The 27,468-nt window shown below is 47.4% G+C and overlaps 1 protein-coding gene across 4 annotated transcripts in view; it reads right to left on the bottom strand.

The window, feature by feature from the left end:
- Positions 1-27,468, bottom strand: part of JADE1 (jade family PHD finger 1) — a 206,866-nt gene that overhangs the window by 15,965 nt on the left and 163,433 nt on the right. For all 4 annotated transcript variants that reach the window (XM_032463341.1, XM_032463346.1, XM_014555472.2 and 1 more), the window contains 7 exons: positions 22,982-23,059; positions 12,912-12,997; positions 9,746-9,903; positions 7,570-7,757; positions 4,800-5,011; positions 1,798-1,965; positions 479-595 (listed from right to left, as the gene is read on the bottom strand). In XM_032463341.1, coding sequence (XP_032319232.1) covers positions 479-595; positions 1,798-1,965; positions 4,800-5,011; positions 7,570-7,757; positions 9,746-9,903; positions 12,912-12,997; positions 22,982-23,059 — 1,007 coding nt within the window. The remainder of the gene's footprint in view (positions 1-478; positions 596-1,797; positions 1,966-4,799; positions 5,012-7,569; positions 7,758-9,745; positions 9,904-12,911; positions 12,998-22,981; positions 23,060-27,468) is intronic.

Genomic DNA, 27,468 nt, shown 5'->3' with positions numbered 1-27,468 from the left:
TACACTAAGATACGACACCCTCCACGTGCACACCTCAGAAACCAGCAGTGGCAGGTGCAGCTACAGGGGCAGGTCTGCCGCTCGGCAGGTGAGGGGGAGGCTGACCCTCCAGGCCAAGACTCTGGCTCTTCCCCAGAGCTGTCAGCCTGTGGAAAGAGCCAAGATGCCAGGCTTTAATGCGGGAAGGGAGAAACCAGATACAAACTAGAACTGCCTTGCAGCTCAATCAGACTTCTGAGTTGCCCTGAGATGGTTACAGCTGGGATTCTGGCTACACTGGATACAATCTGCCAATAAAGGCATGTGTACCAGGCCGGAGACATTCCTCAGCAACCGCAGACGGGCTGTGAGAACCTCGTCCCGCTTCCTGGATTCTAGTCCCATTTCCAAGTCCTCTAATGGTGACTTCACAAAGCACCCCCATGTCCTGCTCCCCACAAGGCAGTGAAGGGTGATGGTGCTGTGCTAAGTTGATTACCTGTATGGAGGCCCCAAACTTCTCGTTGCAGAGGCTGCACACCAGTGCCCACCGACTGCTGGGGATGTGAGACACCTTCGTGATGGGCTCCATCTTCTCTGGGCTGCCGATGCTCACCTAGAGGCCGAGAAACAGCAAGACGGGGCAGAGGCCGTCAGACAGGCAAAGGCTGAACACAAATGGTAGAAATTTAAAGGCTCGTTCCCTTCCCGTGGACCTCCTACCAGATGGTGGCCAGGGGCGCTCGCCCTCCTCGCACAGGCAAAGCCCCACATTAAAGCATCAGGACAGCACAGTGGCCAGCTCTGGGCCAGCAGCACGAGACCACAGCCTAGTCCCTGTGCTCTGTCCTCCAGGGGTCATCTGAGACAGAAGTCCCGTTTGCAGAAACACTCGGATAACTGGAATGTTCACTGCTCAGCGAGTGTCTGACAGCAAAGGTGCACATGTACCAGGACAGTGTAACCTACTGCACCTCTGACCCTCAGAGAAGTGGTCAAGACTGAAGACCCACCTTAAATATGCTTAAGTCGTCGGTGAACAATGGAGTGCATAAATAGTAACTGCCTGTAATCTCTCTCCCACTAAAGAAAACTACTCTCTTCAGTCAGAAACAATTACCACATTCAAAGTGCAGAACTACCGGGATAAATAAGGTACCCTCTCTGCATGCTGCCTGGATCACTGAACCACATCCCTGCTAACACCAAACCGTGAGATCCTGTGCTACCAAGACCCAAGTCTCGAAGCCTCAATCCAAATCACCCCCAGATAAGTTTCCTCTGGAGGAAAATGCACCAAAATCATACACCAAAAAATGATGAAATGTGAATCACAAATGATACTCTCAAAGTGAGCCATGCAAATTAAATTAGTCAAGGTCTGGGACTTGAAATAAATTAGACCAGACCTGAAATTAAGAAGGTTGAGGCAAAGTAAGAATCTTAATTAAAAAAAATCACAAAAACGTGGCCTAGAGCAGTGGTCCTCCAACCACAACCGTGCTGTGTGCGGGGGCAGGACAGGGGCACTCCCAGGCGCGTGTCGGCAGTGGGGGGCCAGCCGCAGTGGCGTCTGCAGGGAGTCTCAACACGCCCACCCGAGAGCCCAACTCGCCGCCACTTCCAGCTACTGTTTCCGCAAGTTTACGCACCGTGAGTGGCCAGACGGCAGCACGCCTGGGATTCAACTAATGTGAAGAAAAGGATAGCAATTCAGGTGTCCTTTCACTCATCAGCTACAAGGCGGCCTTCTGAGTGGCTCCCCATGAGAATGAACAGCCACGGCCCCCGCACGGAGCCGCGGGGGGGCGCACCCACCTCGGGGATCCACAGCGCACAACTGACGTGGACCCACTTGGTCCCGCTGCGGGTGGGTTTCATGGCGCCGCCTTTCTTAGGACACAGCAAACACTTGGGCTGAACCCCGAGGGCACAGGTCCGGCACAGCCAACTGCCCTCTGGGACCTTGAGGATTCCGTAACAGGCCTGTCAAGCCACAGCACATCACCAAGGAAAAGAGACAAAGAGAAAAGAGTTATTTTTTCCCAGTGTGCCTATTAATTAATTTTAAAATACCTAGAAAGATTTTAACAGAACCACCATCAAAACAGAGGCTCTCCCATGTCCACCCAGCCGCGACCCTCTTCCTTCAGGTGAAGTGCCAGGCAGGCTCACAGCAGCAGTCAGGAGGTGTCTGAGATCTGTGGGTACCACACATTTATTTATTTACCAGAAGGTGGTCCTAAAAAGAACTTAAGGACAAAAAGGTTTACAAAAACTCTGCTGAACTGCTGCAAACACCACCTATACCAAGTTTCTAAATGTTGGGCAGTAAATCCTCGCTCTCCAGGGCTCAGTGGGGGATTTACTGATGTGGGTGGGATACAAAGTGAGGAAAAAAACAGAGCTTTGAGAGTCTCCCAAAGCTACCACATGGGATGGCAGTGGGAACGAGAGGGGACTACGGAGCAGCGTCATCCCCAGGTCAAGGAGACGCTCCTACCTAGGCCCCAGCACTCCCAAGGGAACACAAGACATGGGAAAATGAGGCATTCTAGACAAAGACAATTTGGCCTCTTTAGCTGGTATTTAAAACAAAGCCTGCTCTGCATAACATGGCAAAATCAGACAGGACAGCAAAAACTGCAGAAATCAAGGCAACTCAAAGTCATCAACATAGTTCAGAGAAAGAAAAGGCAAACATTAAAGAAGTGAAGAAACAAAACCATGATGGTACCAGGAGCACACTCAGAGCCTTGTAAAAACACCAAACTGTTCAGAACTTTATCCTCAAATGAACTACAAGTCAGGAAGTGGAGAGACAGAGTAACAGAGCTCCAATCCTCCAGACAGGAAAAACACAGCCGCTATGCAATCTGAATACCAGGACGCAAAATAGGAAACCACAGGATGAGAGCTCAGTGAAGCTAAGTGACACCAAGACTGGCACTCAGGAGCGCTGCGTCGGTGCCATGAAAGAGCCACTGTCAACACAGACTTACTGGAAAAAAAAACTTTTTAGAGGAGCTAAATGACACTATTAAGGTTTCAAATCCTAAAAAGGTCTATACCAGGCATTCTAGAAAATGTCACACGTGAAGAAGTAACTTTTTTTTTTAACTGGAAAAGCAAGTCTAAGTAAATTAAAAGATTAAGTAAAGGATGCCTTAAAGACAAGTCATGAAGAATTTCTCAAAAGAAAAAAGGAACCACAAAGAAATCTTAAGGAAAGACACACTGCGGTTCGGCTGAAAGAAAGGAGACCGGGCATGGGGATGTGGTGGGGGGTCCCGAGCCCCCAGATCCAGTTCCAACTCTGCCACTACCCATGGCAGCACCCTGAACAGACCACCCTGACATCAGTTGACTCATTTATAAAACAGGGGTTTGAGTAGTTTTCAAGCAGTACCCTTTTTTCCAAATAACATTTTTTTCTCAGGGAAAAAAAAAAAAAAGTAAAATGGCAGGAAAAAAAACACTGAAACAAAAAAGCAACAACACTAGTCACAATGCTCATGAATTCCCCCATCATCACCAGGAAGCTCCTAGATAATTTGAAAATCCAAAGCTACAAGATGGGCCAAAACATGACTTTATAAGCAAGAGACCGTGGTCTCCTGTCTCGGCAGGATGAGGCGGGGCAAGGCCACAGCCAGCACAGTCCTCAGGCCAAAGGGAAGCCCAGGAAGCAGACGGAGGATAAAGAAAATGCTATTTAGGAGCTTCACAGAGCCAACTTGATTCTTCTTCCCAGGAGGTCACCCAAGCAACTATCCCACACGAGTCTCGACATCAACAAGTGAATTCAAAGAAAGTACCTCAGGACAGCCTCTAACTAAGAGCATGTGCGAACACGCACCCCCACAGAAGCACAAATTATTTCATTACTGCCTTAAAAAATAACTGACAGCCATGAAGAGTCAAGAGTGAGACTCAAGCTTTTTAAATTACCCGGTGCTCATCCTTACTGAAGCAACCACCAAATCCTACTGGCATTGGGAGGACAGGAAGTAACTTCCAAGAAAAGGGGCCCCTTTCCTGCTGTTCAAGGGCTTGGCTTACATACTAACACATGTTAGCAAACGTTATGTGTTTGTGTCCCCAAAATACATGTTAAAGTTAAGCCCTAACCCTGGTACCTCGAAATGTGACCTTATTTGGAAATAGGGTCGCAGCAGATGTGATCAGTTAAGATGAGGTCACACTGGAGTAGCATGAGCCCTCAATCCAGTATGACTGGTGTCTTTACAAGACGACGGTCATGTGTGCAGACACAGATGCTCAGGGAGGACACCATCTGATGAGGGAGCCTGAGACCAGAGTCGTGCAGCTGCAAACCAAGAAACGCCGACAACTGTCAGCAAACCACCAGGAGCTAGAAGAGGAGAGGAAGGATTCCACTGCAGGTTTCAGAGGGAGCACGGCCCTGCCAACACCTTGATTTCAGAGTTCTAGTGTCCAGAGAGCAAGAGAATAAATTTCTGTTACTTTCAGCCATCCAGCCTGTGGCACTTTGTTACAGCAGCCCTAGCAAACTGACACAGCAAACGAACCACCTTCCCAAGAGTTGTTTTCTCCCAGTGTTCTTAATAGCTACACCCAGGTAACAGAGCAGGGCAGCGGGGCTCATATATTCTATAAACCTGACTTCTGTGGACGGGAATAAGAACACTATGTGAAGGAAGAACAAGTTCCACAGAGGATCCTATTCTCCTGGTTGTAAAAGTAGCAAGAAACACTTCAAACACTGTAAGGACCTATTAGAACAGAAGGGTCAGGCACACTTCTTTAACTCATAGACCCTGCCAGGAGGGACATACCTGGTGCACACAGATGTTGCACTTGTCACAGAACACCATCTCGTTGCCGTCCTCACCGTCAGGCGACTGGCAGACGTCGCAGACGACATCCTCGTCATACTCGATCCCCAGCCCTTCCTCGGTCTCTATAGCGTGATTCATGTTGTCGTAGCATCGCTGTTCAAACTCCTCCAGCACCCTTTCCATTGTGTATTCATCTAACTCGGGCATTCCTGGACGAAAAATGCCACAAAACCCATTTTAATGAATCTATATGAATAAATATTGTAAGACAATATTCATTTATTTATACTTATAAAAAATTCACAAAGAATAAATAATACTATAAACAAATCTATCCTGAGTGCCCCAAATATTCTCTACTGAGTGCCTCTCAGACCCTTCCAAGAAAGGGTCTGTAAATCAAAAGGCAGGAGGAGCCTTCCCCACAGCAGTTTGCTCCTTACGGTCAGGCACCGGAGGGCTGCAAGCAGAAAAGCCGAAGATAAATCCCAAAAGGGTTCAAGGATCTTAAACACATATACTGTTAGACTGTCATTTCATTACAATATTATTATACTTAACAACTAACATGTAAGCGACTTTAAAACTATGACCACATATTACAGTTTGGGGTTTTTTTTTCTTCCAAAAACATTCCTTTTTTGCTGCTTTAAAGTGGTGCTCTGTGAACAGCCTTCACCGTAAACACTCAAATGTTTTTACCTGGTTTATCCCTCCTCACTCTCTGAATTTACTAAGTTGAGACGCATAGTTAATCAGACGCATGAAAGACGCAGGAAACACAAGGAATGTCTGAAGCAAAGGAGACAGCTCCTTGTGAATCAAACAAAATGCATTCTTATGCAAGAATGATCAAAAATAAACTTCAAGCGGTTATCGTGGTTAGAGCTAGTGGGATAAGACTCTTATTTTCCTCCATTTGCAGACGTATCCCAAACTTCCTACAATGAAAGTACTCATGCAGAAAGAAAAAAAAAAATAGGTTGTAAAAAACAGTCAAACATATTTAAGTGGCAAGAAACAATAAAAATGTCATTACAGCCAACAACAACTTTTTAGCATTATCATAAATTTAATTAACACTTCTCAAGTCTTTAAAAACTTGGAGAACACATTAGCGCTGACATTGCAATAAGCCCTCAACACATATTCCAAAAAGCCACCTATCATTTCAAGCCCTGTTTAATGAGGAGATGGTCTCTGTGCAGCCCCCTAATTTCATCTCAATTCCTCTTACCAGCTTGAAAAAACACCACTGGCTCTGAAAATATCATCCTACGCCCTATAATTTTTACCATTAAAATGACCAAAAAAGCCAAAGGAAACATCTTGAAGCATGTGTTCAATTTATATCATACAAGTGCACCCTTTATCCTGCCAAAACTCTCAGCACTACCTTGCAATCTGCTGAGGTAGCCCAGCACTCCCCAGCAAAACCATCCAGAGGTCTCTGGTGTCCCTGGCTGTCTGTCCCTCTGACTTAACACAGGACACCCAGTCAGTCAAGTGCGGGTCTTTACAAAGCAGAACTTCATCATCTATGAAGCTGGAATATAGTACTCAGTTCCAAGAGAGCTCTGAAAACTTCTGGCCACTCTGTAAAGCAACCTCCTCCCAGCCTAACGTTCTGGACCCTAATACCTAAAAGCAAGGACTTTGAGGAAGGAAATTACTTTGTTCAAGTATCTGAGTAACAGTCCACACCATCACTCCCACTCCAAGGCTGGGGAGCAGAGTGGCAGCCCAACACGAGCAGCCCTCACACGCCAGGCTTAGGGATCTGTACAAGACACAGTCTTAACCCTTCAGAACTTTGAAATCAGCTGCATAACACTGCATAAATATTTCCCGAGTGCTAGACTGCACACAAGTAGCCCGTGCCACCACTTCCCAACCTTGACCTACAGCACAGATGCTCACTAACCCTCTCAGTCTCTCACAGGGAACCAAAGCTTGACCTCCTAGACTCGCCATCACCACACCTGAGGCAACCCTGAGCTATCAGCAGTGGTGTGTGAGACAAGTGCCATCCTGGTCTTGACAGCAGGAGATGCAGGCAGATGAGGTGCAGGAGCCCCGAGCTGTATGTACACAAAAATGACCAACTTATAGAAAAGAGGTCACGACAGGCAGGGCACTCAACCAAGGCAGGGCTTCCCCAAAGGTAAGCCTGGACAGAGATCAACGGGTAAGAGGAAAAAGCACTTGTGTTTGGAGAAGGACTTAAGGAGAATCACTGAGGTGAAAACACAACTATGTGTTTGGAATATGGTGAGCTTGGATGGAGTGGAGTTTACTGTGAAAAAACAGCCACAGCTGAAGATCTGAATAGCACTGCAGAAATTTTTTTTTTTTGAGGGAAAAACAAAAAACCCCACCAGAGCAGGAAATTGTGTGGACCAGACCTTCTGTGGCCTTGGGGAAGCGCTTCATGTCTCTGGACTGTTCCCTTGAAGTAAGTAAGTGGGGGGAGGGGTGGAAATCGGGGCAGGGACTGCAGACCCTGCTCCACACACGCACAGAATTCATCCCTCATCAATCCCACCACTCTCGTCCACGAGCCACACACAGACTCGGCGTCCGTCTCAACACACCTGCCACAGCCGGACAAGCGCACGTCCAACAAAGAGCCCATGACTCGTAGACTAACAGGCTGTGATGGAGCTGGCGTTGCCAGGCGGTGAGGAGTCTCCACTCTCACCTGCAGGCTTAACAGACTTCTCTACTCATCGTTCGTTAACAAACCACAGCCCACGGGCTCTCTCACCCATCTCCTTAAACTCCTCATTGGTCAGTTCCAGCCACGCAGCGTCCATGTCATTGAGATCGTAACGGCACACACTGTCGGCCAGCGTCCGGATATCCACATAGCCCAGCTCTGGAGGCTCGGAGCCCGAAGAGATGATGTATTTCTTAGGCCTGATGAACATGAGGGACTTCTCTTCAGACACGACCCTAGTTAACAAGAAAACAGGGCAGCCAGGTTACCCTTCTGCCACACAAAAAGAAGTTTGTCAGAAGGCCCCAAGTTAGCTTCCCCTCCAACCCCCAAACTCCAGGTCATTGCCAGGTTAAGAGACTAAACACCCTAACGACACTGCTAATAAAATGATACAGGAGTCATTTCAGTCCCCAAAATGGAAACAGTTTCAAGTAAAAACACTGCAGAAGTCTCCAAAACCAGCTTCTCCTACGAGGCTTCCTGTAACGCCCCTGCCCTGCCACCATCTATAGCAGCAGTTGCTGGCCTGCTGGCAACACGAAAGCACTGACTCCCTAAGTGTCAAGGGATAAATCACTGCCCACTAACCAGGTCTGTCCGCCCCTGCTGGAGGCCACCAAGGCCTGGGTTCTCAATAACACTGAGGAAATGAGAGCAGCCACACAGGCAGCGCACGCACAGAACGCTGGGGAACTGAGGGGAGAAATCCATTGCCTCTGGTTCTAAAACTCAGGCCTTGACCATTACTGAGCAGCCTGAGAATCAGAGTCCTCGCCAAGTGGGAGATACTCCCAACACATACTGGGGACCCCATGATGGGAACACAAGTCCCCTCTGCTCCTATACTCCACCCTCGCCCCTAGCCTGTGAACAGCTGGAGAAGTGCTGTCCACCACACCCCACTCAGAAGAACGACAGCACACCGAGAAGGTCAAATCGCTGCCGACTGGGAATGAGAGGCCTCTTCCTGAGAGCAAAGGTGGCCTCGGGGGCCCTACAGAGCCTCACAGTCCCTCCAGGTCTCTCTGTGTGTCAGTAGGTTGCATTAACACCCAGTTGTCCAGTTTGTCAAACTACCTCCATCACCCTGATCATTACCAGAGTGATTTTATCTACATGACACGGAGATGGGGAAACTCAAGTTATTTCTCCTGCTCAACCAAGAGCAGGGTTTCAGCTAAAACCTTCCATAAGCTGTGTTAACGTTTACTCCTCTTATACTGGGCCCCTAACTCCTGGACAGAAATCGCCAGTGCTGAACAGTTGATGCTGCAGACTCTAAGGCAAACAGACGGTGTTTATCCTGCAGAGCCCAGGGAGACACTCCATCCACTCCACAGGCTGGCGTCTGGCCTATGGAGGCATCGGAGTGGTCACGTAAGCCTGCGTGTTTGTGTGGACACAACATGTTTTGTCACAGAGATCCCAAACACAGTAATCAGATTCGATCATCCCAAGTGCCTGAGGGATAGTCACCACTCGGGTGAGGGCCGAGGGGTCAGTTCAGCCCACACTCGACAATGGTGCAAGAGTCCATTTCGCAAAGCAGGCAGCTGACTGACGACACAGCAGGAGGAGAGGCACGCGGGCTCTCTTCCAGGAGGAGCCTCCAGGCCATGGGAGCAAATCAGCCTAGCTTCATGCTGAGGCAGGTCATCAAGGACCCAACCCTCCACACTTTTAAGGGGAAAAGTGGTTTAGAAGTAAATCCAGAGAAATCCCCAAGAACAATTGGGCAAAGTCCATCCAAGGAGAACTCATCAAATTTACTCCTCCTCTGAGCTCCACCTTGACACGACCCTAACCTGGCAGGCCTGCTCACACCCGTCCTCCCCAAAGGTGCAGTCGACCACGGCAGGACCCAGTAAGGCCAGACACCTCTCTCCAGCAGAGCTGCTCCCAGAGGAAAAGAGGAAGCAGCTGTGCAAACATCCAAATGTTCCCTGTTCCCCACCGGCCACTCACTTCCCAGGAAGTCTTGGAATCTACCTTCCTCTCTTAAGAGAGAGCAGCACCTTCCCAAGATGGATACAATGTTGTTCAGAGGCCCAGGGCCCTCAAAACCACTACCTTCAGACCCGAGGTGTGTTTCTAATGCATTTCCCCCTTCCCCCGGAGGCCCCACTGCCCACTCGACACTGCTCCTCTCAGACACCTGGCTGTCAGGACAGAGAGGAATGGCGGGGAGAGACACGGTGCTCCTCTCCCAGGGCACGTCTACCTGGCCACAGGCTGAGGGATGGTCCCAGGGCTCACTGGCACCTGGACCCCCTTCTCCCACTCCTGTCTCCAGGGATCTGCCAGCACGTAATACTCATCCGGGTTCAGCTGGTAGGAGTCGTGCAACTTCATGGCGGTGATCAGGTCTGTCCTAAACACCTGGAAAGGGAGAGAAAGGATCGCTGACGCTGGATGTTTGCATTCTTATTCAGAGCACTGGCAGCTGCGGGGTAACCATGGAGCTGCCATGAAACAGGGTCACTGTTTCAACAGAGAACCAGTCTGACCTATTATAGGAAACCCCTTGGCCTGCTGCACCCGGGGCCTCTCTCAGGCTTGGGGTAGTGGCAGCTCACCCTGTCCTCACTCCCTCACCAGCTCTGAGAGATGAGAGTGTCTGCACCGGCTACAGCAAAAAAGGAACCTTGCTGTCCTCCCCTGAAAAACTCTAAGAACTCCCAATTCACCGAACAGGCTGCTGGAAACATGCGCCTGAAAATCCCTGGAGGGAAGTATCTCACTCAGGGGTGCCATTTTGGTAAATGTTTAAGAAATAAAACTTCACCAACCATGTAACAACTCCAAGCCAAACCCAGAGCCACAAGGCTGCCTCTGTCACACTCAGATTGCCCCCACCCGGCCCCTGCCCACCAAAGCACTAGGGCTTACAGCAAGGGGTCTGGGGAGGGCAGGTCCTGGTTGGTCAGTGCCAGGCAGAAGTACAGGCCAGAAAAATGTGGGAGAGAAGCAATGACAAGCCAGTGGAATCAAGGCAGAAAATGGGCTTATAAAAAGTGTATTCGTTCGCACACCTTCTCCTGGCACAACTTCTACAATGAAGTGGCATTTGCAGAGAAAGGAGCAGAAGGAAAGAGGGAAGGAGAGAGAGAAAGAATCAAGCAAGCTACTAGCCTCTCCTCCCCCTGCCAAAAACAGACCCACAAGACTCCAAAGTACCCCTCTGCCAAGAGGGGGCCTCAATCCCTCACTGCAGGCTGGGGGACCACGTCCTCCTGCGGGGGCCAAAGGACAGCAGCAGCACAGCTCTGCCTCCCCGCTGGGGCCTTGTCCTCAGTCCACTCAGGTCTCAGGACCACACAAGGAAGCTCTGGCCCTGGCGTGAGCACTGGCCCAAAGTTGTATTTGGCACAACGTGTGCCTGCATCTGAAAGCTACACTCTCTGTTTACACAAGTCACAATGCTGAACTCTCTCTTCTTGGGACAGGGAGTTCCTTCTTGTGCTGCTAAGCATAGTTCACATTATATGCCTGCTATTAGGTCCGTATTTGTTTTTCCTGGTGGCTTTTCAGGCTGGTGATCACTTTAATAAACTTCACCATAATAAAGCCTGAGGCAGTATCTAAATAAAAAGGTCATTTCTTCAGACTGCCATTCTGGACCAGACTTTTCCCCAGTATGCTGCTCCTTGTTTCTAAAATCCCAGTAACAAGAGAGAACCTGGCTGTGCACCTTCCACAAAAGCCCAAGTAAGATGGAGTCCCCTGCAGCACTGAGTCCCCAGAACAGGTGCTGGGGCCCGGGTGCACATGAACCTTGTCAGCCCGCCTTCCCCACCCCCAAAGAGAAAAGTCCTTCACATAAAGTCACAGGTTTACATATTCAGGTGGCAAACCAGTTAAAAACACTTTCCAACTTAGTCTGATAAATAAGAAGTGAGGGAGTCTGCCAAAGAAGGAAAATCAAACTGAGGTGACAAGAGGAAAAAAGGCAGCCCACTGTTCCCGCACTCAAGGAACTCGGATACGATGGTCAAGGATGGACACAGATGCCCTCAAATGGACGTGAACTCCTGTGTCCCCAGCAGAGCTACACGTTAGCACTTTAAGTGGAAAGCAATGTCAACTCAAGAGAAATTTTACAAAAAGCCTGGAACAAAACCCAAGTTGGGGAGCAGGCCGGCCCTCAGTGCCAGCACCAGAAGGGGCTCTAACCACACCCGGGAGGCAGTGGTGCTGGTCACCCGGGCACCAGCTTCCTATTAGAGCCCCGGTACCCCTGCCCTGAAATAAAAGGCACACAGTGTGAACATCAGAAAGGTACTGAGGGGGCTGTGGAGGTAGCACGAGCAGCAGAGTCACTGTGAGACCAAAGAGAGGGAAGACGGCACTGCAGGTGCAAAAGGACAAAGGCCTGGAATAAATCAAGGCAACGAAGCGGCCGCCCTGTCACGAACACCTAATCTGACGTTTACGTGCCCCCAGGGACGGTTTTCCACAGTTCTGAAGCACGCATCCTACTTCCTCATGGAGGAAGTTATTTCACAAGCACATAACCCCTACCCTCCTCAACACAGAGCCCCCAGCATCCCTCTCACAGTCGGAGGAGACGCAGTTCCTTAGGGACGGCGGCCACCTCGGAACTCACTGCACCAAAAGGCAGCACAAAACCAAGGGGCTGAACTAAAAACTCTCTATTCTGAGCATAACCTGCTCACCTGAAAACGGTGATAAACTAAAATGCCTTTTCTTCAATCATTTAAATCCTCAGAGTCCAGCCCAAGGCTTTCAGAGAAAAGAGATCTCAGGACTGGCAGGGCCCCTGATAAACGAAAGCCAACAAAGACATGCACCTACAGCCTTACAGAGACAGGTAATGGGTAGGCAGGCAGACAGACAGACAGACAGACAGACAGAAACAAACGGGAGGGCACAGGGAAACCGAAGATGAGAAACAGATGGGGGAAGAGCCTTAAGCATAATCCCCAGAACAAAACTCCCAGAATTACGTTGGCTTTTGCCAAATAAGCCACAAATTCATAGCTAAAACTAACTTGAGGCTGGCAGTGACTGGCAGCAGCCAGACACACTGATCTCCTGGCCAGAGGGAAAGTTGCTGGGAGCCAGCAAAGATGGAACAGAAAAGGAAAAAAAGAATAAAATTAATAATAACAACTAACATTTACTGAGCACATTTCACCTGCTTTGTATGCATTAACCTCTGTGTATTAACCCACTTAATCCTCACTAGAATCCTATGAGGTAAACACCTGTGTTACCCCATCTTACAGATTTGGAAACTGAGACACCGAGAGGTTAAATAACTCGCCCAAGAATGCACAGACATCAATACCAATCAACCAGGTGCGTGTGTCAACCATACACTCACACACACGCGTACGACAGTCACACCAGCATTCGGGAAATACCTCTGAAGGCTTTCGGTCTTCATGTCTGGAGCATGAACTTCTCCTGTGCTGGGATCGGGAATTCTGTGACCACGTAGTTGACAGGCCTAAAGAAATAAATATCCGAACAGGAACAATTAAAAATTGAACAATTAAGAACACACAAATCAGTGTTTACAGGGGTCTTTTTTTTTTTTTAAGCCAAACTGAGCAAGGCTTCCCTCAGTGCCACCCCAGGAGACAAGTCAATGCTCTGCTGGCGCTCTCCTCCCCCAGAGCTCCTCCACCCCCATTACTCACTTACACACTCACTCCCCAAAGCAGGCCAACAAGACCCTCTGTGTGGCTGTGCTCAGGGGTCCTGTGTCACAGAACAGCTCACGGGAGGGGAGAGGCTTTTCAAGAACACCACACAGGTGGAACCTCTGTCCCTAAGCCTGCACTTGAGGCTCCAAGTCTCACACTGGTAAATATAAATTCAGAAACTTTCTTGAATTTCCAGTAACCTTTCTAAACACGAAGATCATTATGCTAAATCCTAAAAGCCATCCCCCAAAACATAAGAAAAAAAGTTTTGACTCCGCAAAAAAAAAAAAAAAAACTTTAGCATTTCCTGGAACAGGGAAGTTCAGATCTGCTGTACACTAGCTGCTACAGCCAAATCACCTTTAAAACTGCGTACTCCTCTCTTTCCCCAGAAAAAGCCTGTCAGCTCTTTTCTGAGCTCTGAAGATAAGGTATTCTTATCCCTGGTCACACGGCCCCTCCCCCACCAGGACACGGAAACTGGAAACCCTACCAGGACACCTTTGTCTCCTAACTGCCACCAAGTCTGAGCCTGAGCTCCTCTCAGGCCTAAGACCCCTCTGCAGCACAGCCTCCATCCTGCTTTCCTGGTGTCCCCACTCTGTGGGCCCTGTCTTCCAGGTGCCCCCCCCCCCCCGGCAGTGCTCATCCAAGCCTACAGTCCTACTCAGCACGCCCAGGAGACCGCCAAACCTGTGTGACCTGCATTCCCACGCTCATCTCCCACCCAAGCACTAGGTCCACGTTCACTCTCAGATCAGACATCAGCCAAGTCCACGGTGTTCCTGAGATGGGTCAGAGTTCAGCACCACACTAACTGGGCTCAACATCTTACCCAAACCCGTTCTTCTACTCCTACTTTGAGGAATTATCACCACCACTCCCACTTGAAGTCAGTAATCTTAAGAGTCATCCTAGACTCTCCTGACTCAGGACACATCCAATCAATGAATGCCTGAGTCACATCAGTTCAACTGCCCAAAACCTCAGAATCCCGGTCTTCTCTGTCTGTGGGTGCTGGACCACCATCAGAGACCTGAAACAGCTCTCACTACCACCTGCAGGGTGTCTAACTTCCTAATAACGTGCCTCCACCTTGATTACAACTGTACCATTTCCCAGAAATTTAACAGCCCCTCCCCGACCCCAGAAAGCTGAGACCTGAGGGAACCTCTACCGTACCAGTAAAATCACCTGTCACTCAAACAAGAAACTCTTATCTCTACGGATTCCAGAAACAAGGGACACAGAATCAAAACATCCTTAAGACCTTGGGGGCATTAAGAAATAGACTCTGCACATAAGCCTATCATCAGATTTGCAATGACAGAGACTAAAGGGGATTGCCACGCTCCCCTGACAGGGGAGAGGTCGGCACTACCCTTGAAGGCCAGTTCTGAGGCCCGATACTGGGTCAACTGACTGCTGTCAGGCCAGCAGAACTAGATTTCCTACTAGTGGCCCTACTGCACTGCTCGGTAATATTTTCAAAACTTCTTCTTTAAAAAATAATCCTAAGTATCTTTCTTTAGACTCCAAATGAACAAGAAATCTTCACTCCCACACTGCAAGAAATATTCTGGGCACACTGGGGTGATTCCGACTTGCAGGAAGTTCTAAATCTAGTCACCACTGGAGAAAGAAAGACAGAAGCCAAGCTAGGAACCCAGAGAGGAAGGCAGCTGGGCAGCTCATGTGTTTAACAGGCCCCTCTGCCAACCTCTGGTCCTGCAGGCCACCCCCAGCCAGCCCACAGGCTGAAAGCAGAGATGGGAAGAGCACAAGCAACTCGGGGTGGGACTGCCCAAGGGCTAGGGGCGGGGAAGGAGACACAGGGCAGAAGAGGGATGGCCCCTTTACTTAGAATTACCATGTAAAGGGTTGTAAGTGATAAGGAATGAAACAGAAAAACTTTAAATTCATTCCACAGCTATAATTCAAAAACTAACACGGTGGGGAGGGGAGGCGAGTGCTTACAGTTAAATACTATCAAAGTTAAAGCAGAAGCAACAGATTTGTTCATTCTCAAAGTTCTGTGGCCCTCTTGCCTCTTCCTAGGGATCTGTCAGGATCCCTCCAGGGTAGCTTTCAAGGTTCCCAGGAAGTTTCAGCTTTGCTGGCACAGAACAAACCAAGTAATGGCAATCACTTTGAAACTTTTCCTAGTACTGCTTTTATATTCTTGAAAAATGTTGTCTGCTTTTAAAAACATATATTCAAAAATGCTATAAATTGGTATCTGATCGTATTACCCAAGAGAAACTCTGGTCCACCCAGAAATAGTCTGTTCCTCTTCCTTTTCATTTGCCTAATGCAAGAGGAGGAAGAGAAAAATTAATAAAACTTACACTGCAGAAAGGGAAAGGCTGGGAGGAAAACTAAGTTTAAATTACCACTGACACAAGGAATGTCCTTAGCTTATTTATAAAAGACAAAAAACAGAAACCATGCAAACACCCACCACCAGACTGAATGAATGAACAAATCATGGCAAAACCACAACGGACTACTACCCAGCAATAAAAAGGAACGAGCCGGTGATAGATGCAACACGGATGTATGTGGGAATAATTATGTGGCATTAAAGAAGCCAGATGAAAAGAATACGAACTGTATTATTCCGTTTATATGAAACTCCAGAAAATATAAGCTAATCTATAGTGACAGAAAGTAGATCAGAGGTTGACTGAGGAAAGCAGGGGGGGAAGGATTATCTTGAGTTATATGATTTCATGGGTGTAAACGTGTCAAAATGTATCAAAGCATACACTTTAAATGTGTGCAGAAAATACCTGGTGACTTTCTATCATCCATTAACAGTGAAGGAAAACAAAATGCTCCATTTTACTTCACACGGGTGGCTGGTACGAAGCCTGCACTTCGCTGCTCAACAGCGAGAAGCAGGATCCTCCACGCCCCACACAGGTACCTACTGGTGATCCCCTCCTTCTAACTCACTGTACTACTCAGAGCACACAGTGTACCTAAGTCAGCGCTGTGCACACAGCAGATTCTCAATTTTTTTTTCAAGTTTTTAAATGGAAAAAATATAGTGTCATTGTTCAGGACAGACAGTCACGCTCAACGAGAACCATCACTGTTACTCAAGCACTGCAGGTGGCAGGTACCAAAGACACACTCCTGTTTTAACTACTAGAAGATATGCTTTTGAGCTTAAGGAAAATGAGGTCCTGGCAAACAGAGACAGCATGGTGGGGCCGCTGTTTCCTGACAGGAACGCACTCCCCTGACAGAGCACCCACAGCGAGCCCACGGGAGACTCAGAGCACCTGCCTTGACGTTCTTCACCACTTCTCCCTCAGCCACATTCTCTCCGGGTACTTCCCAGACGGCCATCAAGCTCCCAGAACACAATCCCAAGCAAAAATGGCCCGCACTCCATTTTAATTTTAAAATGCTATGGGTTTTTTTGGAAGTATACTGGGTGAAGAAAAAGAATTAAACCAGAAATGAGAGTATTTCAAACACCAAAAGGACTGGGGAGGCAGTGATTCACACTGTGGTATAACACTGGCCACTTCTTAGCTCTTAAAAACCACGTGCTAAGATTATGCTGAGTTGGTGCCGCATTTTGTTTTTTTTCAGAGTGCTAACATTTAATGACAAGCTAAATTAAGAATATGGCAAGTAACTTTTTGTTTGTTGCTTTCAGGAGAGGAGTTGGCAACTCTAAAAACTTGGTAATATCTAAAAAGTACTGTATTACCCACACACAAGATATTACCTAAAGTTAAGTCTACTCTAGTGACAAGTGTGACTTTTAGCTTCTTGACATGTACGCTGTTTGAGTATCAACAATTAATCTATATTAAACACTGAAAAGAGTTAATGGAATAAACCCTTGTTTTGTTTCACTGTCCCCAATTTCCATTAAAACAAATTTGGGAGCAATAATAAAAGTCATAAAAGGCTCACAGATCAGAGCACTATGAGCATGGATCTTGTGTGTGCACTGCATTCTGAACCCTGCTTCCTGGTCCTATTATGCATTTACCTCAAATACTCCTTTGAAATATTAAAAATAGCCACGCAGTCTTGCCCTAGATCTAAAATAAGGAAAAACCTCAAGAGTACATCTAATACATATTGCACACACCTCCCATTTGACAGTTCGTGTATGTGTAGCCTCCCAGGTTGTCCTGCACATGAAAGGTTCAGAAATTAGAATGAATGGCAGCCTGGGTGGGTGCTCACACCACCACAAAATGCAAAACTACGAAAGAACCTAACCACTGATCAAATAGCGTATCTCCTGTGTCTCACATCCTGTTTCTAAATGCTAAATACTACCCTTGTGTCTCTAGAAGTGTTAAATCAGCTTAGCACAGTAAGAGGCTTAGGACCAGCAAGCATGGAGCCCAGCAGGCCAACCACTGTCACCATAACAGTGCAGGCTTCATTACTGCAAGGCGAGGCCAGCCTTGCGCAAGTAAAGCGGTACTATGCAAAGTCCTAGCTAAAAGAAAGCAAACTGAATGTAGTTCCCAGCTACTTGCTTTAACTGCATGATAACTGTATGACCTAAGACTCGCACACCACTGCTATTTCCAGCATGGTCTGACCCCACATCTCCCACCGCCCAGCCCGCCCTTCCATCCCAGCATGGCTTATTGGCTCCATGGTCCAAACTCACTTCCGTCTTTCAAAAAACAAAGCTTAATGGGTACATTCAGAGAACTGGCCCAGGAATGTTCCAACATATTTAAATACACTTGGCCTTCAACCAACTGACACAAATGCTTCACAGTAACCCAGCCCTTCTGTTGAGTCCAAGTCTAGGGCCACAGAGACTAGCTGGTGGACCAGACCGTCCGTGCTGTGTTAGCAGCTCCTCAAGCCCAAGATGATGCTCTTCCACTGTCAAGGACAAGCCACACATCAGGTTTGGAAAGGGGCAAAGCCATCTCCGCGTGCCTTGAGGTGACATGGGCACAGCACACATTCTGCAGTACTTGAGACAAAACTCTCATTTCAAGAATCCCTACACAAGATGTCCTTGGTGTCCTAAGATGCAACTGATGGAGGGAAGGGAGTAAATTAAAGGCATAGTCAAACAGAAATAGAAACGGAAGCAGACTTAACTTTTATGCAAAAGGGAAACCACCAAGAAACCTCAGAAGACTTGCCATGAAAGGAACCAAGAACAGTCAGTCAAACGTAAAAAAAAATGACAAGTTATTGAAAAACGTAAGAGAACCCATTAAATGCATGAGACATAAAAGGTCCAAGCAGAAGTATGTTTCATCCACTAAAAGTCTTGGTCTTTCTTTTCTGTTTATCCGTCAGCTGGAGAGAACCCAGAAAAACAAAAGTCCTCACATAACTTCATGTTCATCAACCAGCATTACAAAGCGCGAAATTCGTAGGCCTGAATTCTACTCAGCTCTTTTCTGCACCTTTGTTATCACAAAGGTGATAACTTGGCTAGAACTTGGCTAGATAACTAGAGAAGACAGAAGTGTTTCAGGGTCAGCAGAAACTGAGAGACCAGGGAGGGCCCCCACAAGTACCTGTTCCAGACCTCCAACCACACCCTAGGCCTTCCCACAGGGAGGTCAGCACAGCCCTGAAATTTAGGACATTAGGCAGGTGAAAACAATCCCCAGGCCCAATTCCAGCACGCGCCTGTGGAAGCGTCCCCACACCACCAACCATCAGACACCAGCAGGGTGTCCAAGAATTCAATTCCATTCTGACACCACCTACCCAGAGACAGAACTCGATTCCACAGGATCAGCACCACAAAACCGCCCTTCACTTCAGATGCCAGCTGCCAACCCCAGGTTGTTACCTGTGCTTCGGACTGACTGGCTATAAATCAGAGGTTCCCATGACCCCTTCCTTACTTGGGTTCAATTAATTTGTTAGAGTGGCTCAAAGAACTCAGAGAAACATGTTACTTACCAGATCACCAATGTATTATAAAGGGATATTAAAAGGATATGAATCACCAGCCAGATGAAGAAGAAATACATTAAGACAAGGCATGGGGAAAGGGCATGGAGCTTCCATGCCCTCTCAGAGAGCACCACTCTCCCCAAATCTCCATGTTCACCAACCGGGTAGCTTCCTGAACCCTGTCTTTTTGGGTTTTTATGGAGGCTTCATTACACGGGCATGATGGATTAAATCATCATTGATTTAATGGTGCAACCTCCAGCCCCTTTCCCCTCCCCACAAGCTAGGGCTTTGGAAATACCAAAAATAGCTGGTGGACCCCACTGTCATGTTTGCCGAAAACCCTAGTTCGCCGAAACTCTGAAGGACAGAAGACCATGGACTGGGAAGCAGGAAATACAGTGCTTGTTTCCCCAGGTCACACCCTGGCACAATGTGTAACTTCAGAGACTGGCTAGGCCACTCAGTGCCAGGAGCCCAGCAATTACAGACACAGCCTGCAAACACCCCAACATACTTCATCCAACAGCCAAGGCCAGCCCTCCAGGGCACCTGGAGAAAGGCCTCAACAACTATGACGGCAGCTGGATGAGGGCTTGCACCAGCATGGAAAACGCCCGTCCATCCCCAACTGTAAACACCACACTGGCATTCCCCCTGGATCAGGCCACAAATCAAAGCAAAGAGCTCCAGTCCAGGAGGCCAGGCGGGCCCAGCCGTGGTACTGGGGCCCTAAGCTGACGTCTACAGCTGCCTCTCCTCCATTTAGATGTGCTCTGCTTTGGGCTGGGAGCTGCTGCCAAACTTCTGTTGGGGCTGCAGGCTGGAAAGGCTGGACAGTGGCCACTGCACAGACCCAGCCCTTCTTACAAGCAAGGCTACAAGTACCTGGCTGAGGGCAGGCTCAACTCTGCGGACTGAGCAGGGGCAGAAGGCACCCCACACACACCACCACAGGTCGACACAAGAGGATATATGCCCATGCAAACTAGCAGGCTGGTGGCAGAAGCCTACACCATGACACAGCTGCCCTCAGAGAGGGTGGAAAGGGTGTGCCATGGTGTGGATACGTGCATATGTTTACAAAGCTTGGCATTCCGGGGCTTCTCAATGAGAGCCGCTTGTTACTGCAACCATCATCCACTATGACTAAACCATTAGGCCTGGACAGACAGCACAGCCGTACAGTACCACTACACGCTTTAACCGAAGCAACTGTGTGACACAAGGCCAGCCTGCCTTCCTTCTACTAGCAGCTATCTAACGGACTACTGGTCCTACTAGTGTAGCCCAGGGTAGAACAAAACCCAGCCTGGTCTTCTTACGTTAACCCTCTAGGACCCTTTAAATATTCGCCTCAGTCCTCTATCCCTGCCTTCAGGGAGGCCAGCATAGACATAAGTATATTAGGAGGCGGAAGAAAATGCATGTTTGGATGAAACATTTGGTCATCTAGGGCTGTTATGGCCTGAATTGTGTACATCCCCCTCTAAAATTCACATATTGAAGCCTAACCCCCAGTACTTCTGAATGCGATTATATTTGAAGATAAGGCCTTTAAATGAGTGATTCAGGTTAAATGAAGTCTTCAGGGTTGGCCCTAATGCAGTCTCCCTAGGGTCCTTACAGAAAGACATTTAGATGCAGAGACACCAGGGATGCACATGCTCAGAGGAAAGACCCTGTGAGAGCACAGGGAGAAGGCGGCCGTCTGCAAGCCAAGGAGAGAGGCCTCAGGAGAAAGCAAACCTACTGGCACCTTGATCTTGGACTCCAGCCTCCAGAACTGGGAGATAAGAAATAAGTATCTGTGGCTGAAGTCCCCCCCCAGTCTGTGGTATTTGTCATGACAGCCCAAGAAGACGAATGCAAGGCCCTGTGAGACTACCAGGAGCCTCTAAACAGCCAGAAGGACTGGACTGGGCCGGTGTCCAGAACTGCACCGTCCAATATGGTAGTCACTAGCGACATGGCTTTTTAAATTTTAATTTTAATTAAATTAAATTTTAAAACTCAGTTCCTTAGTTACATCAGATCATTTCCCTCCTACTGGGCAGCTCCAGTCCGGAGAGAACATTCCAAGAGAACCATTTCTAACTCAGATTTCCCAAGGTGGAAGTGAGGCAGTGCTGAGAGCCAAAAGAGTGAGCAAACACAGACCTGTTGCTCAGCCAAGAATGTATGAAAATGGAGCTCTTCGCCTTTTACTGGACACTGGTAGTATGCAGAAGGAACTCATAACCCTTCTGATTAATTCTGAACCTAAAAAGTAAGCTTTTAACTGCTGTAGGACAAAACTGTGTACTCTGAGCAAGCAGCAAGCATTTATTGAGTGCTTATGACCCCTGAGGACACTTGATAGGCACTACAGAGTGCAGGGGAGAAATACCTAAGCACGTTTTTGCCTCAAGGAGTAAAAAGCCTAAGTAAATATTAGAGAAAACAGGTAATGAGGACTGTGAAAACGACCAGCACTAAGAAATTCAGAAGGCACCCCCGAAGGCAGCAGAGCCCCTCAATCCCCTCCCTGAGATGGAAGGGGAGCCCCATCTCTGGAGCTCCTACTCGTCTCTCCTTCCCTCACCCAGTTCACTCCTTTGTGCCAAACATCAGCTCCCGCTGTCTGTCCCAAAAGACCCATTCATTAAACTTCTCAGTCCCAGTCCTCCCTCCATCTGGTCACAGCTCACTTCCACGTACCTCCAAACTCCCATCACCCTCCCATCCACCAATTCTAGTTCACTGCTTCATGCTTGTATCCAAAGCTCTAATCAGGATTTCATTCCTTCTGTGTCTGAGTTTTTCTGTTTTTAATGTTTCCGGTGGCTGTCAAATGTGGCCACCCACAACAGCAAAGCCTTGCTTTCTAATTTGCCACTTTTAACCTGCCAAAAACTTGGGAGACCAGAAAAACAACCCTGTTTGCCTAAACTAAGAAGGCTTCAGGACCTGCCCAACTTTCCCTGGCCCTCCCTTCCTCTGAATTTGTGTCTAGACATATACATCTCCACAGTGCTTCAAAAAGGCATCTCTGACTGTCCTGATGACTTTGCATCAGGCTGGGTTTTATATATGTCAAAGACACAGTTCCTTGAAAGCAGCCCCAATACCTTTCCCATCATTCAGTAGAGCAAGCAATCTTTCAAGGTTTGGCAAATTCTATCTGTAATATGAAACGTAAGCAAATGGGCTGGAGCTCAGGCACTGTGCTAGGTACAAAATTTCCTTGTTATCCAAAGGGAGCTCTTCCCCGGGTAGTCTGTTAGCTTCAATACACAGACGCTGTGTGACATTTATTTTGACTGCCTGGAAGCCAACTAACTTCTGGTTCTCAGAAGCACTGTGAAAATATGAGGATGCCAGAGCTGAGATGCAGACAGTAGTAGTATTAATACAGTCATGTTCAAATCAGTGAAGAGCACTGATTTGTGCCCTACTAAAAACCTGTACTTAGTATTTTCACATCACACTAGGCAGCCTTCAACCGCCCTTTGTTTCAGGTTAGACTAGTTAATAATTAAGTGGCTTCGATTAAGTTCCCTTTTCATAAAAAGCAACTGTGAAGTACTGTAAATGATGTTTAGGAAAAGAGAGACACACCAGTGACTCTTGAAACTGGATTGTTCATCTCTGGATAACAAACAGGAAGCCTGAGGAATGCCCACCTGCAGTCAACCTTACCCGGAAAGATCTGGTTACAGACCTGCAGTATCACACTCAGACAGATGTGTTTCTCAGCTGTAGCTCTTCTCTGACCTGCCTGATATGCAGAGGTCCTCAGCTATTTAAAGCATTACATTAAAAAATCATGTTTTTACACTGACCCAAACCCTGCTAGGCTCCAAGAACAACAAAGCAGGACTTACTGCCATTGTCGTCAGAATCCTCACTGCTGCTGGGAAGGCGACCTCGTTTCATGATCTCCCCGGGAAACAGCAGGCAGCCTGCAAAGCAATGAGACAGCACTTAACCCAAGATGATAATACACAATCATCAAGTTGTGCTTCAGATGGCAGCCCAGGATTTACAGCATACAAAAGCAAACAATCGGCTTTAAGTAGCATTTGAATTGTAAATAGTAAAAAGACCAAAGATACATAATTAGGTGCACTCATTAACAGAACAGGTTGAAAAGGAGGGGGAGGGGCAGAGAAGTCACTTATCAGCAGGTCTCCCAAAGGTGCCAGGCTTCTCTCCCGTTCCTGTGACATTATCACTACAACTACTCCAGGAGTCTCTAGCTGACTGGCAGCAAACACTGCAGGAAAAAAACCCATGGCAATGAGCACAGTGCTTCCTCACTACAGACAGATTAATATTTTCCACGTGTATATGGGGAGTGAGGATGGGGTTGTGCCTGAATGTGTGAATATTTACACTGCTCTGGGCATCATCATGCTTTTTAGGCAAATTTTGCTAAAAGATTCCTACAAATTGAATACCTAGAGTTCTAGGAACAAAACAAATGGGGCACTGGGAATGCAAATGCCTCCCCTAGTCATCTCCAACCTGTCAGCAATTCAAAGCTGGAAAAAGAAGGGACCACAGATATCATATGGTTCTGATCCAGACCCCTCTCCTTTACTGACTAGGATCTTTGGGCAAGTCACTGCCTAAACCTTTTTCTGGCTTCAGTTTCCTAGTCACATTGTGAACAGGGAACGTCTGATTCTAAATCTAATTTCACTACACTTCACCCCAACCCTTTCAGCATTACAATGTGGTGTGTTTCCAGGAACGTGGCACACAGAGCAGTGTGGAGAAAAATATGGAGAACCACTGTACTAGAGTAAGACAGAAACTTCTAGAACTGTCCTAGAACAAGTCAGAATTTAAAAACCCAAAGGTCCATTCTAAATGGACCTGTAAAAGAGGAAGTTAGAAAAAGAAGAAAGCTTATCGCACAATGTAGTCTGTTCCCACCTACAAAATAGACCTATGATTCATTCAAATATTCAGGCCCCTAATCTTTAATTTCAATATTTTATATTTTCTTTCTAAGACACAGGTAGCTAGTGGTAACGGGCTACCTGTTTCCTTAACTTATCCAGTTAGGTTTGCAGATTTTTACCAGTTGATTCTTCAAAAGCCATTAAAAGAATTTCCAAGAGGAAGCCAGGACGTGAGTACTAGGGTTTCACACTGTGAAGCAGGATCACAGTCCTAAAGCCCACCCACCCCTTTCCTGCAGAGCCCCATTTCCCTGTAACTCTAACACCCAGGGCTCGCCTGGGGCAGGTCCACCCCAGAAAGACTTCCACAGCGACAAACCCCTGGGGCCCACTCCCCACTGGAAACAATTGTTTTCCCTACCCTGTCAGCTTGTGCCGAAACACCAACTGCTGACAGCCGACCTCTCTTCAACAATCTTCTAGAAGAAGGCACCCCTGCTCCACCCCGGACCCAACAGGAGGTACAAGGAGAAAACAGAAAGGCAAAGCCTGCTTATTCCCAGCAACAGCTTCAGCTCCTTAGAGCCTGCATTACAAGAGAGCTTGAGAAAAAGAAGAGGGAAAAAAAAAGTGCCACCTAAAGAGGAATTCCTTAAAAGTTAACAGCATGAAGCATCAGGGCAAGAATACAGCCCCCACCTCAGGAGCGGGTGTGAGAACTGAGAAGAGGGTGTGAGAACTGAGAAGAGGCTGCGAAAACCCATCAAAAGCTCCCCAGCTGGAAATGAGGAAACAAACGCTGGTTACATCACTGATTCGGACAACTGACATTTACCTAAATGCAAGAGTCTGGAGAACTTAGAATCTTTTAAAATCAAAATGCCTTCCTCTGTGCTTTCAAACACAGCTTCCAGAGAAAGCATGCACCTCAACAGTCACTGTGTGCAAGATGCAAGCACTGGCCAGGACAGAACGATCCTCCTAAACACACATAAGTACTTGCAAGTGAAACAAGAGTAAAAATAATGTTTCCCTTCTAATGAAACAAGAGTAAAAATAATATTTCCCTTCTAATTTTCATCCACCCTGAAAGACCTTGATGAATAAGGTTGAGACTGTCGTGCTGTACTTCTCCAGGGAAGCTGGCGCAGTAACGGGGAGAGTGCACGCCAGCAGTGCCTCTTCTGAGGCTCTAATGTACTTAATCCTTGACATCAGGCTGATTTATCTCACCTGGGGTTACTTACTCTATCAAGAAATCAAAGTACGCACATGTTACTATCTTTAAGACAGACAGTACAGTGCCTGTCTGCTGCAAACATCTGTCCAATGAAGCCAGTGAGAGAAAGCAGAGGGCCCTCAGTATCATTTAAGGCAATGGCTGATTATTATCTAGACAGCAGTAGAATAAGTAATAATAATAATAATAAGGCTATTTGCAACACTCCAGAGAAAGCAGCAAAAAAATACATTAGCCTATAATGCATCCTACGAACATCTGAATACCTAATATATTAGGAGGTGCTGGAGAGAAAATGACTGTCCCTGACCTCATGGAGCTTCTGGTCTAGTTGAGGTGACAGACAAGTCAACAGGAATTCAGTGTTAGTGCCTGACAGTGGTAAACACCAGGCTCTACAGGAGCACAGGCTGATGGAGTCAGTAAGATTCTGAGCAGAGTCCTGAAGAACAAAAGGGAGGTAACAAAAAGCAGCTGCACGACACTCTGGGCAAAGCACTGTAATATTTAACACCGTACACGTCACCAGCATCTTCACGTTCGGAATCTTACTGCTGCTTGCCCATTTCTTTACTAATATACAACCCTTCTGATCTTTCTATTCAATTGCCATGGCTTATCATTTCATAACATATGACCCTCTCAAGTCCTCCTACTGCCCCACCAGCTCTGCAGCCACCTACACCGAGATTACTTCAAGCACCACCCTTCTATTCTACGTGCCCAGTTTCTTACCCTTCCAATTATTAAAACAAACAGAGCCTTCCTACAAGGTGACCTCATCACATTATTCCCTATGCCCATCTCTCTCTGTTTCACAATGCAAATGAGTCCAGCCAGAAACCTAGAGGTTTTCCTCCACCAGGCTCCTCCCTGCTCTACCTAAACATCTCTCCAAACAAGCCCCTGTAGCCAGCTTGCCTGGCCTCTGTCCTTGAAAGCACCCCTTCTTTCCAACCTCAGCCTCTGCTGATGGTGCTCCTTGGTCCTGTCCTCCCCACCCATCTCAACACCACCTCGTCTCCAGGCTCAGTGCAAAGCCACTAAGTACCGTCCACCATTCCAATTAAAAGCATCTACACCACTCATTTCATCTTTTTTCTTATTTTAAAACTTCTTCACCCTTTTTAATATACCATTTTCTTCAGTAGTCAATCAACTCCTGCCTTATACCATCACTTAAATGTTCTATACATGTGTGTCTCTAAAGCTTATAGTAAGTTCTGGAGAACAGAGATCCTCTCAAATCAAATGTGAAACAAAGACATCAGAGAGAGGGTTCTTGAACAGAAATAGGACTTCACAGGGTGGCTAGAACAGATGCCTCCCAGAACTCTGGATCCAATCCTCAGCAGGGCTTGTCCTCACATCCTGTCTGGTTCCATCAAAGCTGACTCAGAGGGATGCCATTTACAGGAGCCTGGAATGTCCACCCGCCATGAGAAGTTATTAACAGCCAGGCAGACAAAATACAAACTATAAGGCATTTGGGACTTTGCACAAAATGTGAAAGACTTACCTAGGAAGCCAGATTATAATCACAGCACTGCCTGGAAAGGCCAAGTAAGAGGAAGTCATTGTCCAAAGACCGTGGACGGAGCAGTCAAGTGACAGTCCTTTGGCACCTCCATCTCCACTGTAGGGAGGGACATGCCAAGACAACCAGGCACCTGTGGTGGCACCAGCTTCTCAGGAAGCATAGGTACCATCCTACCTGCTGGCCCTAAACCCTACTTAAATCACATGCAGATGACTCTTCTTCGACCTCTTCTATCAGATGGGTTAAAATGTAGTGTAGATTAGCTAATACATTAATTTAGTTAAAACTGCATCAAGTTAGGTGCCAGAGACATGGTGAACAAGATATGGAATGACCCCCAGAGAGATACAGTGAGCAAATATCTAGACCAGTAACTTCAGTGTGATAACGGCTATAAAGGTTACAGGATTACCATGCACAGACTATGATGGGACATGGCATCAGTACGTGAGAAAGCAATGTAACTGAAAACCCTGAAATTTCAGTTTCCTCTGACAGAAACTGGGGGAAAGAAAATCAGTAGGCATTTAGCTCAGAGCAGCCATTAGCTGAAGGAACCCATGCCCTAGGTGGCTCAGGAATTTGCAAGTGAACAAGTTCAGTGACCTGGGTGTGGTACCAGGGAGGCATGACTGGTATGTGACTCTAGCTAAGAAAGAGTGAGAAATGACCAAGAGGACA

Source organism: Camelus ferus, chromosome 2 (assembly GCF_009834535.1).
Source record: "Camelus ferus isolate YT-003-E chromosome 2, BCGSAC_Cfer_1.0, whole genome shotgun sequence".
Classification (NCBI taxonomy): domain Eukaryota; kingdom Metazoa; phylum Chordata; class Mammalia; order Artiodactyla; family Camelidae; genus Camelus; species Camelus ferus.
The sequence above is the reverse complement of the archived record's forward strand: the minus strand, read 5'-3'. Positions and strand labels throughout refer to the sequence as shown.